Raw genomic sequence first — 16,818 nt, forward strand, 5'->3', positions numbered from 1 at the left:
TTACTAAATTTTTCCAGTGCTGTGCATTGGTGGAAAACAGAAAGGAACCTGTACATGGTAGTCTCACAAAGGGAATGAAGAAACATATGGGAATTGATCATTACTACCCTCAGATGCTGTATCTCCAAGCTCCGAGACATTCTCTTTACTATATTCTATTATCTGTGCTAATGTATCCTCACCTACTCTTTAGTAAGAGCAGTTGAGAGTTTATCTTTAAAAACACAAGAATAAAGCACACATTAGATTTCTGGGACTAAAAAATTAGTACATATTCTAACAGCATCTTATAAGCAATGATAAAGGTGAAAAAATACATTAACACTAAATTTTCACGAAAAATAAAATTTAGTAAAAATGATTTTTAAAATCTTGGTCTGTTAAAAAAATCTATCTTTAGTATCTGTCTCTATTTTAAAATTAGAGCAGTGACTGATACATATATAATTTTCATTGATGTAAAAGTATGAAAACCTGATGTGTTAGAGTGAAGATAAGAGTAAACAACATATGTAAAATACTTTATAAAGAACAGTAACAATTTGTTTTTACTGAAAATGAAATCTGAAGTAGGCCTTTAAAATGCAGGGATTATTTTCAGGCTGTTGTTCTTCCTCACTTTGTGGCTCTCCTGCCCTTCTCTCAGTTCTTCAAACACACTTCGCTGTCTTCCTAAGGGCTTTTACAGCTCTGCTTCCTCAGTCAGGAGCACTCATTCTGCACCATGACTCTTCCTCAGTGCACCCTTCCAACACTCATACTCTGCAGAATTGGCACCACCTCATCTTTTGGGGCTGGAGGGCACGGTATCAGCTCCTCAGACAGGCCTTCATTAGCCAGCTAATTTTAAAGCAGGTCCTCCCTATTAGCTTCCCATATACCATTTCACACTGTTTCTATCAAAAAAAGTACCACAATTTGTAATTATATTGTTGCATTTTGCTCAACCATGTAAATGCTGAGCAATCACACAGCGATAGGCACCTCTAAGCATTCAATCAGTATGCGCTGAATAAATTCAAAGAGAGAATAAAGGGAAAGAGAAAGTACTAGATACATTTAAGCACAATATTAAAATCACCATTTTGTATCTATTTACAAATAAATATATTGACATTTACATTGCCAAATTTCTTTCCATGATTATGAAAATAATTTATAACCTAAACAAATATAGATATGTGAATAGTTATAAAATAATGTTCTCCTCAGACCCACAACAATGATTATAGTATCTAAAAACGCGCACTATCAAGACCACCATTTAAAATGTTTTCTGTGCAGGACAAGTGAACAGAAGCCAAATAGCAGAGAACAGAGGGACACAATTAGTTTTAAGGGCATAGTCACATCATTAATACCGACACAACATTCTAAACTTTGCAGTTAGTACCTGTAGTATCTTGCTTGGTCATAAAGGATTCTACACCCGTAATAGCCAGAGGCCGAGGTAATCGCCGTGCAATACAAATCAAACATGACTGGAAATCTGCCCAAAACAAGAAGGGTAAATTGAAGGGAAAAGGGTAGAAGATGGCCGACATCTATCATCTGTCATTAATGGTTTTTATAAAAACAATATATATTATAGGATTTGACACAATACTGGAGTCACTCTGATTTAACAGTATAATATTAGAAATAAAACTGCTTGCAACCAAAAACTAGCAGCTCTGGGTAGAGATTTAGTTTGCATAAATTATCCCTTCCCATTGAGTGTTCTCACATAAACTGGAAGAGACTGATGCATCTCATACTTGGATAACAACTTGAAGAAGCAGTTTTGGCTAGACTTAAGCAACACAGTGGTTTTTAAAATACAGTTTTATAGTCAGTTTCCTATAGTCATCAGTACTTAATGGCTACAAAGATTCCTATAACCACTATGTAGATAATAATTATTGTATGAAAAAAAACAACATTTAACTGTTTCTGAAGAAGCATTCTTTTGCCCTTGACAGAGGACATTTATATTTTTAGGATCCGTAATTTTTTTGAAGTCCCATTTCCAAATTTTTTGAGAGGTTACATACAATATTACTCAATTAAGAATAGACTTCAATCATATAAGACAGACTTGAACGTGTATTTTGTAAAAAGTCCCCAGTTGATTGTGGCACCCATTCCCTGGTGAGACCCACTACATATACCGCCTTTTTTTGCACCTGACTTATTTCTCGTCTGCTACCTTCCCTGGTCCTTAACTGCAGTTTCCAACTTGTGGTGTTCCTAACTTAGCTCAGCTGAAGCTCACATGGAAAATTCATCCAGTGTAACGTATTTAACTAATACCACGTTAATACCCTGTTCATATTAGAGCTTCAGCTGTGTTTTCATCTGTTCATAAGCTTTTCCCTTATAAATTACCTTGTATGGCCTCAAAATGCTAACTCTATTCTCCAATGTTCTGCACACTCTAAGCTTGAAACTTTCTAAAAATCGGAGCTGTTCAACAGCCTGCTGCATCTGGTACATTTCCAACTGGCAGCAGTTAGTTACAGCTCTTATTTCTAGGCAGCAAGTTGGTTTGAATTTGACATTTCAGTGGGAATGCCAGCTTAAAACTGAGAATTTGGGGGCATTTTAAAGGGGTAATTCTAGATGCTAACAATTTTTTTTTAAGTATTAAGAAACACACAGCAAACTGAATATCCACTATGATACACAATTCAGTAACCAAAAATACTATCCGAAGAAGGCAGTTTATAATCAATTTCCTTCCCTGTTCCTAGAGCCATGGAAAAAGCAATCAAACACCTTAAAATCACCCTTTGTTTTACCTTCTCCATCCTCTTGAATTGATTTTGGCTGTGACACAGTGAAACACTGCATTACTTCATACCGCTGGCAAGCTTCTTGGTTCTCGGTACCTGGCTCATCTGGAGGGTGAATTAGCATCCTGCAGTTAAAGGTATGGCTATTTCGTCGTGTTGCCTCTTGAGGCCAAGGAACTCCATTTACTGTGAAAGAAAAATTGATTATATGTCTGTGAAGAAGGTGAAAAAGTACAAACTCTGAAGATACAAAAGACATACCTTTACCCATCTGCTTAATTAGATACGCAGACTAAAAGACAGGCAGACCTTTTCAGAAGTAACATTATCTGAGGCAATAGGATACTTACTTTCCTTAGGAAATCTAAATGTCTACCAATTAGGAAAATGTAAAATATGCAAGAAATTGTACAGGATTTCCTCCCTCAAAGATGAGGTCTTACAAATATCCTAATTCATTAACAGCTTTTATAAACAGTTAAAAACAAAATTAAAAATTAATAGCTTATTGCTCTTTTGCTCAGAATTTTACAGCAGTTATCAGTGAGTTTTTCCATTTGTTTCCTGTTATTCCCTGGCAATGAAAAACTGATTGAAAATCTTAGGTCCATTATCAAGCAGGGGTTTTAACCTGGAAGGCATGGATTCTTAAGGATGGGCTGTGCGCATGTGCACCTTTTTGGGGAGAGGAGTCAGTTTCTCAAATGAGCCTGTGACTCAAAAAAATATTTAAAATAGATAGAGACCAATCTTGGCTTCCTATGATCATTTTTTTCTTGCATTTTAACTTATTTACACAGTTTATATGCTACAATGCCTAGAATATAATGGGAAATCAATAAATTATTACATAAAAATGATTATTAAAACAGAAATGTTACCCGATTCAGTATGAGAACATTGAATTCAGTTATAGAAACGATCTGCACATTTCAAGTGAGAATCACTGTGTGGCGAGTTACTACTTCCCAGTTATAAATTTATATTCAAACCATGGTGGCAATTAGAGAGTTTTTAAGACTTTTCTCTCACCATTCCCAACAGTTTTCTTACCATATCCTCTCCATTGAACCATTCCTTTTTACTATCTCATCAAGCTATAACTGTTAGAGGAAATCATGGAAACAAACATATACCAGAGTAAGTAGTCTTGGTCCTGCTTTGAGTTAGTTGTGAGGTTGGGTTAGTAACTTAATCTTTGCCTCATCTTTAAAATAAAGGAATCCACTATATTATCTCTAAAATCATTTACATTACAAAATTCTGTAACAAATACAAAAAGATTCCTTGATAATTCAAGTATCAAACGAGTGATTTTAATGGAAATAATTTCAGGCCCCCAGTTACTATAAACACATACTACCTTTTCAAAGAAAAAATAAAGCTTCCATTTCATCGAGTGAACAATGTAGAAAATCAAGAGCTATGGATAACATTTTATTTGCGTATGCGATTTAGTTATATAGGATTTCTAGCCAAGACCCTTCCCTCACTTCTGGAGTACATACAGGTTAAAGAGTAGGCACGTGGCTTAGTGAGTGAATTTCCACAGGCTGGAAATTGGACCCCCACCCGTCCTCTTAGCTAGGCTCCTCTGGCAGTGAACAATCTCACTTGGAATGCCTGAGTTGAAATCATTTACATCCAAAAATGCTAATTTTAGTAAGTTTGTAATATGAAAATATATTCCTCCCTCCTCTCTTTTGTTCCTCCCTCCTTTCCTCCCTCCTTTCTTTTCTTTGAGCAAGGTGGTGGGAAGAATATACATTTGTCTCTTTCTTGGACATAACTGAAATTGAAAACAGAGGGAATTCCAAGTTTCTTGTGGCAAGGCAACCAATTGCTCTGCCTCCTAACACTGTTACATGATTGTGGTATAATCTAGAGGAAAAGGATAAAAGGAATGTTCTCTATCAGCTATTTGATTACATTCCTCCTTCATATTTAATCTCAGGATTAAATTAAATTTAAAAATACTTTTAATATGTTATGACATATATTAGAATAATACTACATATTACAAATATAATAATAATGTATAGGATATAGTATGTAAGGAGAAGCTACAGAGAGTTCATACTCCTTTAAAAAACACATTTCTTTGTACCTAGCGATTTTGGCAGCAGATTCTTCACAAATTCCGCGTGATCCCCCACATGCAGTATGCTGTAGACACTGGTATTCATTAATTCCTCCTGATTGTAACCTAAGTAGCTGGTCACATTCTCTGACACAAATACGATTCTCCCTTCACAGTTCACAACAAAGAAAAATCCATCCAAAGCCTGCAAAGCCAAAAAAAAAAAAAAAAAAAGGATTTAGAGGCTGTGAGGTTAAAAGATAGAAGAAAAATAAACATATACTTTTCTCTATTGAAAAAGAGATCAGAAATACATGTCAAGTTTTAAAAAGGGGGACAGAATAGAAGATTTAATATTGCATGCTTTCTGTGGAGGAAACAGGATTTTTAAACAGACTGCACACTTATGTTTCAAGTAGGCATGAATAAATATGTCAACCCTCTTCCTTAGAAAGAAATTTTATGATAGCATATGTGAAATAAGTTACCGATTCATTCACCAGTCATAAACATCTCTAAACTGCAGGTTAAGACCTGATGTCGACCCTCAAGCAACTTGTGGTACCGGGGGAGAGAGACATAAGCATTGTAAAATACTAGTGAGAAACGCAGTATCAGAGGCACACACAGAATATTCCATGAGCACAAAAAAGGATACCTACTTGGGGTTAAGGTGGAGGACGCAAAGAAAGGCTCCTTACAGACATTGACCTGAGTTATAAAAGGCATAATGGAGGGGGGGAGGAGGAATGAGGGAAAAACATTCTAGGCAGAGGAGAGTGTGGCACATAATGGAATAAAAAAGCACTTTGGAGTTGCTGCAGCACATGGCACAGGCAGGCAGCAAGTCTGGAAAGGTGGACAGGAGCCAAATCACAGAGGGCCTCCTATGCACTGAGATGGATCCTGGGATCTCCAAATGAAGATGTACATGCCCCAAGGGGAGTGTAACATCCACAGGGCTGCAGGCGGAAAAAGTCAGAATATCTATTTACAGCATAATCTAAAACACAAGGAAGAAATTAAACTTAATTAACATGCTGACACCCTAGTGTCTCACTCAGTCCTAACGGTCATATATCACAAACCTTGGAAGCTGAAAGAAGATCCAGAATGCAGAGGTTGACAGTGGCACCTTACTTATTTATACTCTGCTTATTGCAAAATATTGCCGTTTTCTTGCTATAGAATGTACATAAGCAATAAAAATGAGACCTTTAAAAAGTAGAACATTTACAGGATTTTGTAACAAGATGTAAAGATCCTTCATTTGCTGGTTACTGGCAAAAGACCTAGAATAGCCATCTAATGTGTTGATGGGCTACTCATCTTCCTTTTTCAAAAAAGCAAGTGTTCCAGGTTTGCTGACCTTTTCTGTTATGACAGGTGGTAATGATAATATCCTATCCAGCAGATATTTTCCAAATAAACACACTTAATTTTGTTCCTTCAGGGTAAAGATGACATTTTAACAATGAATAAAAAGTAAACTGCCTTCAAAAAGACACGTTACAAAGACAGCATGTGAAAATAGATGTTTTGAAATCTTATCATAGTTATGATTTTGTTGCTAAAAATGATGTAAATCACTTTTTAAAAATTATCTTCTCAGTTTAAACATTTAAAAAAAAACTTTTTTCCTGCTCAAAAAAATCTTCCAATCAGAGTTTCAGTGGGCTATAAAAATCCATTTTCAGAAAAGGAAAATGCAACATCTTAATCTATTTTTTTTTTTAATGGAGGTACTGGGTCTTGAACCTAGGACCTTGTACATTTTAAGCATGCACTCTACCACTAAGCTATACCCTCCCCCTGAAAACACAGTATCTTTAAAGAAAAAAAAATTTTATGGAGGTACTAGGGATTGAATCCAGGACCTTGTGTATGCTAAACCTGCGTTCTACAACTGAGGTACACCCACCCCCCTAAAATCTTTTGATTAGTTTTGAGAATCACTGTTTGAGGTTAAAAAAAGATAGGGTTTCAAGAAAAACCTTTAGCATAATTGGTAGATAAGATTTCAAGTATCATAACTTAGTAAACTCATCCAATGATATATTTTCCTATTTGAATCTACCTTATTTTTGTGAGGTGTCTTTTTCAGCTGATTATTTAAGCCAAATATTAAAATACACTGAACTTAGAACTATCAAATCACTACATCACAAAGCACTCAATCAAGATTTTAAAAAATAATGAAGCACAACCACATTGTTCTCATTAAAAGTACTGCTAATATTTTCTTTAACAAGAAATAAAATAAATAAAACTATTTTTATTCCACCTGACTATTGTAACAATTTTTCACTTAGTTTATAATACAAAAGGGAGAAGGATGTGATTAATAATCTAAAAATCTCCACAGGAGACAAACACTTTGCTAATCTATTCTGGGTTTAGATAAGCATAGGAAAGCACCCTCATATCTAATTAATTGTGTTTTTAAGTTATATTAGCTATAAATTTCATAACAAGTGATATATATATATATATATATACTTATCTTGCAGTTTATGTAAAAATAGGAATAACTGAAATACAGATGTATCAATTTTTTTAAAGTAGATCTAAAAATTCTTTAAAATGTTCTTAGCTATTAACTGAATCAGTGTGAATACAATTTAACTTTATTTTTCTCTTTTTGGTCTCTTAAAAGAGTTTACTAAAGAACAGTATGGGTATAACAAAATATCATAGTTCAGAGCAAGAAACAAGGATGACATCGAAAGACAAGTAAGTAAAAAAACTTGGCCATTTCATGGTGAACCACTTCCAGAAGCCACACCACCCAGCTTCTTCAACACTACCCTCTCCTTTCTTCATCTAGTTTTTAGGGTGTCCTTCTTGGCTCCTTGCTCTCTGCCTCCCTAGTGGCCCTGTCTACACTCAAAGCCACAGTCAGCCTCTCTCTTGATTTCTTCACTTTCCCTATCTGTCTCTCAATGTCTCTGGAAGTTACCTGTTGTCTGCAGAGAGGCTGCGAGAGATACAGACCCACTCCTGGGAACATCTCTGTCCAATCTGAAGACTGACCAGTGGTGAAGGAAGGGCTGGTGTGCAGACCCTGAGCACCAGCAAGGCCCAGGGATTCACCTGGGCTACTCAGGGCAATTGTTTTTAAGGTATCTGTGAAATCCAAAGGGCTTCTCCTTCATTGCAGTAGGCCTGGAGTCCCTGTGGTCTCCTGTTTCCAGAGACTATCTGGGCTTCTCCAAGTTCTCCCATTGACTACACCTGACCTTACTGCCAAGCTGGGAAGTTATTCTAGTAACTGGCCTCTGTAATATGCAGCTAGTCACCCTTACAGGGAGTGTAGAACTTTCACCAGATCTCTGCCTGGCCTCGGTTACATGGACACATCGTTTCCTCTGAGAAGTCTGGGGCATCAAATTTCCTTTGAGCTTCCCCAGAAAAAGCTGGCTTAGAAAACAGGTTAACAAAGGCTGCCCCATGGTTGCAGAGTTGTACTGCTGACCTTTTCCTGAGATGCAGACAGCCTGTCTTTTGCTGGAAATGCCCATTTTTTGTTTTTTAATTATAAAGAAATATATTCTTACAAAAATTTTAAAAATATGATAATGAAGTGGATAGTATAAGATTTGCCAAAATCCTACCCTCAAGAGATTGGTAACATTTCAGGGGATATCCTTTGAGACTATTCCTATGAATATACAAACATCTCTAATTTCTAAAAGTATGTCTGATTAATATAAGCTGCTAATACTTGCTATTATTCTACAAGTTTCCCTCATATGCTGTGCATATAATTAACTTCCAAGTGTGCTCCTGGGAAGAAATCTTCCTATTTCTCCAAGATAACTGGTCTTACACTGAGCTGCACACAAGAGATAATAAATGCCTCTCTACTCAGTACAACGTTATCAATCGGAGGGGTTTTCTCTCTACCCAGGATATCACTCTTTGAAGAGGACCACCTTGGGTCTCACTGCAGGGTTCACACTGGCCAAGGCTGCTCATAGAGCTCTGGCTTTAAATGACTACACAAGCTTCACTGAGTATCACCTAAGTGGCAGTCACTGGACAAAATCCTGGGAATAAAATACATATTTTCAACAATTTTACTGTCTCTGGAGGGAAAAATGCAAATATACATAGTTACGTTATAGTACAGCAGAGGAATTCATAAAAGTTAAGCACAGAGTGAAGCACCCAAATGGGCAAAGGGATGGTTGTTGTCGGTAGGGTTTCCTGGGAGGAGGCCACACAGTGCATAAGCCAAGGCTTGAAGGACACAGAGCAGTAACTTGGGTGGACAAGGGGTAGGGAAGGACATTCAAAACAGAGGAAACAGCTCAGAGTTTTTTTTAAAAAAAAGAAAAACAAAAAGAAAACATCTTGTATGCACTTGTCATATTTGTGATATATTTAACAATAAAATGGGTTTTTTTTGGAAAAAGCTTTAAAGAAAAGCAAAAAAAAAAAAAAGAGAGAGAGAGAGAGAGAGAGAGAGATAGATTTTACCCTAAAGGCCATGAGGATCATCTTTAAGGCAATGTTTTTAAGCAGGAGAGCAACGACGTGATCTGCTTTAACAAAGATCCTTCTGGCAGTGGGTGTGGCATGTGGATTGGAAACAAGGAGATAAGTTGCAGTGCTAGTATGATATGTGACATTCCAGTTCAAATGAGAGCCTAAATCAAGGCAATGGCAGTGGAAGTGACAGAGTGATAGAGATTCTACACAGGCAGAACAAAGAGCACTTGGTGACCTCTAGCAGCTGTAGGGATGGGGCACTTGGGGTGATCTTTCCTTAAAGACTTTAGGGTTCTGGTAGGTAAGTGCCTTTCCTTGAGAAAGGGGATTCAAAGGGGAAAAAAAATCTAGTCTTCTATTTTTTTCTACTTTTTTTAAACAAGGTGAAGGGATGGATTATAAATTTTGGTTTAGAAATGTTATATTTGAAATGCTCAAGGCACTTTCTGATGGAGACATTCAAAAGGCAGTAGGATATAATGAAAGGGAAGCTCTAAAGAGAGATCTGGGCTAAAGACAGACATTTGTGATTTACAGGTACATACAGTACCATTTGGTTTTTGTTTATTTGTTTTTCATCACAGTTATCTTCTCCTCTTTCACAGACTATCTGACCTCCTTTGGGAAGTTACTTCTACATTAAATAAAATCTCATGGGATTCTTAACCAGGCCATTAGGCCTCTTAACCAGGCCTAAATGTGAACCTTAAGGAAAATTATTTTAAAAATGAACATGGCTGGAACACATTCATTCTGGGAGCAGGGCACTGTCCAGATGGTTCTTTCGAAGAGACCATTCATATAGTTTTGGCTTTCTAGCCTTCTTAAGATGCCTTGGTTTCACCTTATTTTCAAGCATGGTTCTGTGATCTCCAAACAGCATCCCATTAACTCATATTTGCTTAATTTAGTCAGAATTGATGTCTGTTCCCTGAAATCAGAGAATTCTAATTGGTATTTTATACATACACACGCATGTGCACACACACATATGAATACATCATACAGACTGAGGCACAGATGTCAATAAAATTGTCCAGGAAGTGTGTACAGAATTTTTTAAAAAAATAAAGGAAAAGATCCAAGGCCAGAACCCTTAGGGATGGTAACATTTAAGAAGTAGGTAAATAAAGAGAAATCTGAGAGAGGCTAAGGAGCAGGCAGACAGGAGAAGAGACAGGTTTATAAAAGAGGCTCGTGAAGTGTGTTAAGGAAGAAGGAGTTGGTGATGAAAGGAGTCAAGAGCCACACAGCAACAAATGGGACACAGTGAGGTAAGGAGGCCTGATGCATATGCAAGGTCTAGGGAGACCTTGGTGACTGAAACGTAATTTTTCTTTTCGAGCAGTGGGAAATAAGGAGTGTTAGGTCAGACCTTTGAACAGGAGCAGAGGAATTTAGACAGCAAAGAGCAATGGAGAATGAGGAGCTTTAAAAACACTGCCTGCACTGATGAGTACTTACTGTGTGCCAAGTAACAAATCTTTGTTGAGTAAATTCTAATACCACTACCTCTTTAACTGTGAAGAGATTACCTCCAATACTTTATTCTTAACTCATGCTACCTTTTTTTATGTTTAAAAAAGGGGAAGGGGAAAAACACTGGAAACTGTACGGTGAGAATTTCTCACAATAAGGTGGATATTTGACCACCTTTTAGATGAACAGATCTTCCACCTGAGCAAGTCCCTCTAGACTGATGTCAAACAGAACTTTCTGCAGTGATGGAAATGTTCTCCATTTGTGTTGTCCAATACAGTAGCTATTAGCCACATCTGGGTACTGAGAACTTTAAATGTGGCTGGTGAGACTGAAGCATTGAATTTTTAATTGTATTTAACTTTGAACAGCCATGTGTGACTATCTTACTGAACAGTGCAGCTCTGGACTGAAGCCTGGACATGATTCAATGGGCAATCTCGTGGTGGCTTTCCTACCACTTCTTCTCTTAGCTGCCCTGGATTAGATTTCATAAAGTTTAAGGGAACGAGGCAGGGTTAGGGTTTAGAAGTATTCTCCGGCTCCAGTTTGGTGTTTTCAGTTTGTGGATAATCCATTTCTCTCCTTATCGATCTCTGAGGTTTCTGAAGAACATGTGGTAAAGCTAGGATTTAAATAATTAACATTTCTCTACAAGAACTCCAAAAATCTCAAGAACCTCTATACCTTAAACATCTTCAGTAACTCAAATGGCATTATATGCAGAAAATACATTTAATAAATATTTAATGAATTGAAAGGAGATATAAAGTTCTTAGGCCAGTTTTAAAGTTAGGTGCACCAAGAAGGTAGATGGACTCCCCACAGAAAACCTAGAAGACATGAAGAGACTAGTCCACTAGCACCCTGTAGAGTAAAGGAGACAGGTACTAAGTGCTAGGATGGATCAAGTCTGCAGGAAGGGCCCAAGTGTAACCAAGTAGTGAGGTGGTGACAGGTGCCAAGGCTGGGAAGAGATGGGGTGGTGGGAAACGAGCCTAAAGTACTCTTCTTTCTTTAGTTTCCTTTAATGGCTTATATTTTTAAAAATTCAAAATATAGCAAAGTTGAAATAATTCTGTAGTGAGCATCTGCATATCCACCACATAAATTCTACCATTAACATTTTTACTATATTTATTATAACACTATTTCCAAAAGGCAGTCAAATATCATGCAATCAAGTTAATGGGTTGTGAAAGAATAAAAAATTCAGAGTCCATCACATGAGGTAGCTTCCCCCTCTCCCAGGTATATGTGTATACACTCACTTAGAGAGTAGTTTCTATCCAGTTTCGATGGCCAATGTTTTTTATATTTTACAACTCTATAAAATACATGCTCATTCCCCTAATAAAAATCATTAAAACCAATAGTCTAAAGTAATGAAGTGCTTGTATAACATGAAGGGAAAATAAAGAATTTACATTTTGAGGGGTAAATTGCTAATAAGAGAGTCAAAAATATTTAGCAGCCTGTTAAAAGTACAGGCATAGAGTATGGGAAGAGGTTAAAGCAAGAAGTACACATTCGGGTGTCATCTGTAAAGAGATAAAAGATGAAGCAAATGATATTACTTGGGCTAAAATACCAAGAATTGAATTTTGAGACTGTTCTCATACTAGTGGTGTTGGTAGACAGAATTATAGTTAACATAAAAACAGAGGAGTAGTTAGGCTAATAGTAAAAAATGTATAAAAGGATTAGAAAATCAAGAGACCTATACATGTTTGAGTTGTCAGGAAGACTTCACCAGAAAGGAGGGCCTTGAAGTAGGACAAGGAAAAGAGAATTTATATATATACAGACATATATTTACATACAAATATATTTATATTTAAGCACATATATATATAATAAATATGATATATAGAAACTAAAATTAGCCCTAGAGATAGAAAAGCCTAATTTGTGGGGAATGAGTTATGTACACACACGCAGGTAAGTGTTTTTAAACATTCATGTATGAGAAGGGAGCACTTAAGGTGACAAGCCTGCTTGGAAACAAAACATCTGCGTTGAGAAGAGAGGAAGTGAAGATTAGATAGGAAACAACAGTGTGAAAGTTACACAGCAGTTACAAAGTAATTCAAGATTAAAGGTTCTTCGCTTTAAAAGTTTGACAGAAAGTCATTAAAGTAGCAAGTCCTTTTACAATGTCTACATAAACAATCTAAAATTTTTAGTCAGAAAACTTTTCAGGAAAACATCTACTGCAATAAAATGAGGTGGCCCTTACTCAAAAATGAAATTCTACAGGCGAAAATAGCACTAGCTAGCTAAGTAATTCTAAGTTTTATTTTTCTAACTGGTCCTACTACCCCAGCAATACATAGCAAAGCCAGACACTAGGCTAGTTTTCCATCTGACCATTAGAACACCTTGATGAAAACTTCTCATGTTTGTTATCCACATTTGAAATAGAAACAACTGTCAAAGCAGTTTCAAAAATAAAATAATTATTAAAAGTTCTTTAAAAGTTTACTTGTTTTATAATTTACTAATTGGATGTAAAAAAGATTTAAAAAAAAACAAAAACCTAACTGGGCTAGAACACAGATTTGATGAGAACAGTTACCTCTAAAAGAAGAGGTCCCAAGGATTCCTTTTCTATCACTCCTTGACTACTTGACGAGATGTCTGATTTCTGTACTTCATCATCAGTTGTTGACTTCTCTGTTAACAAAGAAACAAAAAGTCACACATCCAAAAAGAGCTCATTTCCATAATGGCAAGTTTATGAAGACACAGATTCACCTAATTTCAGATTCAAATAACAGTTATTCAGTATCTAGGCACTTTCACATTTAATCTTAATTATATTCATTTTATGGGTGATAAAATTGAAGCTCACAAAGGTTAAGTAATTTGTCCCAAATAATATAATAAGTGGCAGCAGGAGAATTTGAATTCTGACCACTAAGTCCTGTGTTGCAGCAAAAGGAAAAAAGTGGTATAAATACCTAGCCTTTTTCAAAAGTCCACACCAAAAGTTTTAAAGAAATGGATGAAATGTAAAAGAATAATTATTTCCTCCATTTTTCTTTCTCCTTTTCTGATTTAATCAATTGCTATTGAAGAGAGTGTGAAGATACGATTCTGTGAGCCTGCATGAACTAGCTAACCTTTCACATTAATGTCATGATGATCTGACTGATAAAACTGCAACTGCTAAATGATTTGGAATCATCCATCATCTTAAAGCAGCATCATAGTTATATAAGTTTCTAATCTGTCACACTACTTAGTTCACCAAAAACCAAACATGGTATTACTGAATATAGAGATTCATTTTTTACTCTAAAATATGAAATATTTCAAATATTCTAAAAACACTGAAAGTGACGTCACATACACATAGTCACCATTTATTCCTCACAGATGTTAACAATATTTGCTTCAGGTCCTTCCTTTTTAAATAAATAAAATGCTGCAAATAGAGCTACAGCTCTGCCCCCATCCCTCCTTGTCCGTTTTCAGAAGTAACCAGCATTCTGAGGTCAACATAATCATCACTAAGCATGTTTTTATACTTCAACTACATATGTATGATTTTATGTATATATTATTATTTTATGTTTTAAAGTTTACATAAAAATACAGAGATTTTTTCAACATACTTTTTTTCCCACTCAATGTTATGTTTGAAATTTAGCTACTCTGATAACATATAATATTTGCTTCACTCATTTGAACCACTGTACAGTATCATATGAGTAACTCACAGCTGATTTCCCAGTCTCCTACTGGTAGACCTTTTGACTACTACATACAGTGCTGTAATAAACTATTTTCAGTATTTCCTCTTTTGCACATTTGTGACAGTTTCTTTAGGGGAAATACTAGAAGTGAAATTGCTGGATCATAGGGTTTGTGTATTCTTGACATTACTAAGATTGACAAATTGCTCTCTAAAGAGGTTGTACCACCAGTAACATACAAGAGTTTTTGTTTTTCTGTATCCTCAGTGACACTTGATATCATCAGAGTTTTAAATTTTTTACAAACCTAATGGGTGTTAAATGTTATCTCATATAGTATTTTTAATACAAGCTTTACTGAACTACAATTCACATAGAATACTGTTCATGCATTTAAAGCCTACAATTCAATGTTTTTTAGAGTCATACAACCACCATCACAATAAATTTTAGAATATTTTTATCACCCCAAGAAGAAACCCCATAACCTTTAGCAGTCACTCCTCATTTCCCCAAACCCAAGGCAGCCATCAACCTACTTTCCATCTCTACAGATTTGCCTATTCTAGACATTTTATATAAATGGAATCATATAATATGTAGTCCTTTGTGACTGGCACCTTTTGCTAGCATAATGTGTTCCAGATTCATCTATGGTAAAGCATTTGTCAGTACTTCACTTCCTTTTATTGCAAAATAATATGCCACTGTACAGGTGTACGTCATTTTATTTACTCATTGATCAGTAGATAGGTGTATGGGTTGTTTCCACTTTTTGACTATTTATGAATAATGCTGTTATGTACACTTGTGTACAAGTTTTTGTGTGGACATGTTTTCATTTCTCTTAGGTAAGTGGACCTTTAGGTGGACTTGCTGGGCCATATGGTAACGCTATGTTTAACATTTTGAGAAACTATTGACTGGTTTCCAAAGTGGTCTCTCATTGTGGTTTTTAATTTGTATTTCTCTCATGGCTAATATTGTGAATCAAATTATGCATGTTTTTCATGTGCTTATTAGTCATCTGCACATCTTCTTTATAGAAATGTCTATCCAGAGCCTTTGCCCATTTTAAAAAATTGGGTTTTTTTTTCTTTATTATTATGATACAGGAGTTTCTCTTTTAGTTCTAAGACATACTCCCTTCATCATTTCATCATTTGTAACAAGAAGACAGGTTTTTAAAATAGTTCCAAAAAGACATACCATCAAGTCCAAGTGCATTAAGTAATTATGCATGAAAAGCAAAACACTTAAAATTTTACACAAAATATGAAAACAAATATATGCGTGTTCATGTATGACTAATGCATTATGCTGTACACCAGAAATTGACACAGCATTGTAAACTGACTCTCTCTCTCTTTCCCTCTCTCTCTATATATATACATACATACATATATAAAATTTAGGCAAAACCTAAGGCAGGAGTGGCCATATCACTGGCCTAAGAGAAGTTGAACAGAAGTGACATGAGATTTCTGAGTCTTTTTCTTAAAGGGAAAGAAGCATGCCTTCCTGTTTTCTTCTTTCTCCTCGTCAGCTGGGATGTGGACAGGTGAGCCATGTATGACCACATGGATAATGGTAATATCCTAGGAACGTATAGTAAAAGAGTTGGAAGGAAACTGAACCTCTGACACATACCTAGACTATCTTGTTAAAGCCACTGAACTTTGGCTCCCTTGCTACAGTTAGCCTTGCCTGTATTCTAATACATTCCACATTTCTCAATAACATGCTTATGTGCTATATTCTGATTGTGTCCATGTTAAACAAACTCTATTAACATGCTATCATGAAAGGAAAGAATTTAATTTACTTACATCAACCATCTAGACACACATTTCCCCTCTTCCAAGTATACTTACAATAATTTTTAGAGCAGTCAGTATTTAATATCTATGTTACTATGGCTACAGAAATAATAGTTCACAAATGAGTCAAGGTGTGTGCTATAGTTTATAATTCTCATAATTTGTGTTTCAGTTTTTTTGTAAAGTTTGACTCATCTCTAAACTCTCCTCCAGGGCTGAGAAATTCCTCTCAATGTGGTCTGTTATCAGATACTTTATATGTTCCATTTTTTCCCCACAAAAATACTCCTCCTAGAGTCTCTATCCACCTTCTCCAATTAGAACTGGCCACTTTTTTAGTCTGCTGCTCAATTGTAATCCTGGGTCTCCTCTACCTTTCTTTTGTTAAGATTCTACACTTTCCCTGGGTTAAGATCTATGCCTTTCTTTCTTGGTTTATTATCTTGGTCTTGATAGGTATTTCTGAAAAA

At 35.8% G+C, this 16,818-nt stretch overlaps 1 protein-coding gene across 11 annotated transcripts in view; it reads right to left on the reverse strand.

Moving 5' to 3' along the window:
- Nucleotides 1–16,818, reverse strand: part of NCOA1 (nuclear receptor coactivator 1) — a 212,411-nt gene that overhangs the window by 55,239 nt on the left and 140,354 nt on the right. For all 11 annotated transcript variants that reach the window (XM_072938138.1, XM_072938139.1, XM_072938130.1 and 8 more), the window contains 4 exons: nucleotides 13,406–13,503; nucleotides 4,882–5,059; nucleotides 2,781–2,960; nucleotides 1,394–1,489 (listed from right to left, as the gene is read on the reverse strand). In XM_072938138.1, the coding sequence (XP_072794239.1) occupies nucleotides 1,394–1,489; nucleotides 2,781–2,960; nucleotides 4,882–5,059; nucleotides 13,406–13,503 (552 nt within the window). The remainder of the gene's footprint in view (nucleotides 1–1,393; nucleotides 1,490–2,780; nucleotides 2,961–4,881; nucleotides 5,060–13,405; nucleotides 13,504–16,818) is intronic.

Source organism: Vicugna pacos, chromosome 15 (assembly GCF_048564905.1).
Source record: "Vicugna pacos chromosome 15, VicPac4, whole genome shotgun sequence".
Lineage (NCBI taxonomy): Eukaryota > Metazoa > Chordata > Mammalia > Artiodactyla > Camelidae > Vicugna > Vicugna pacos.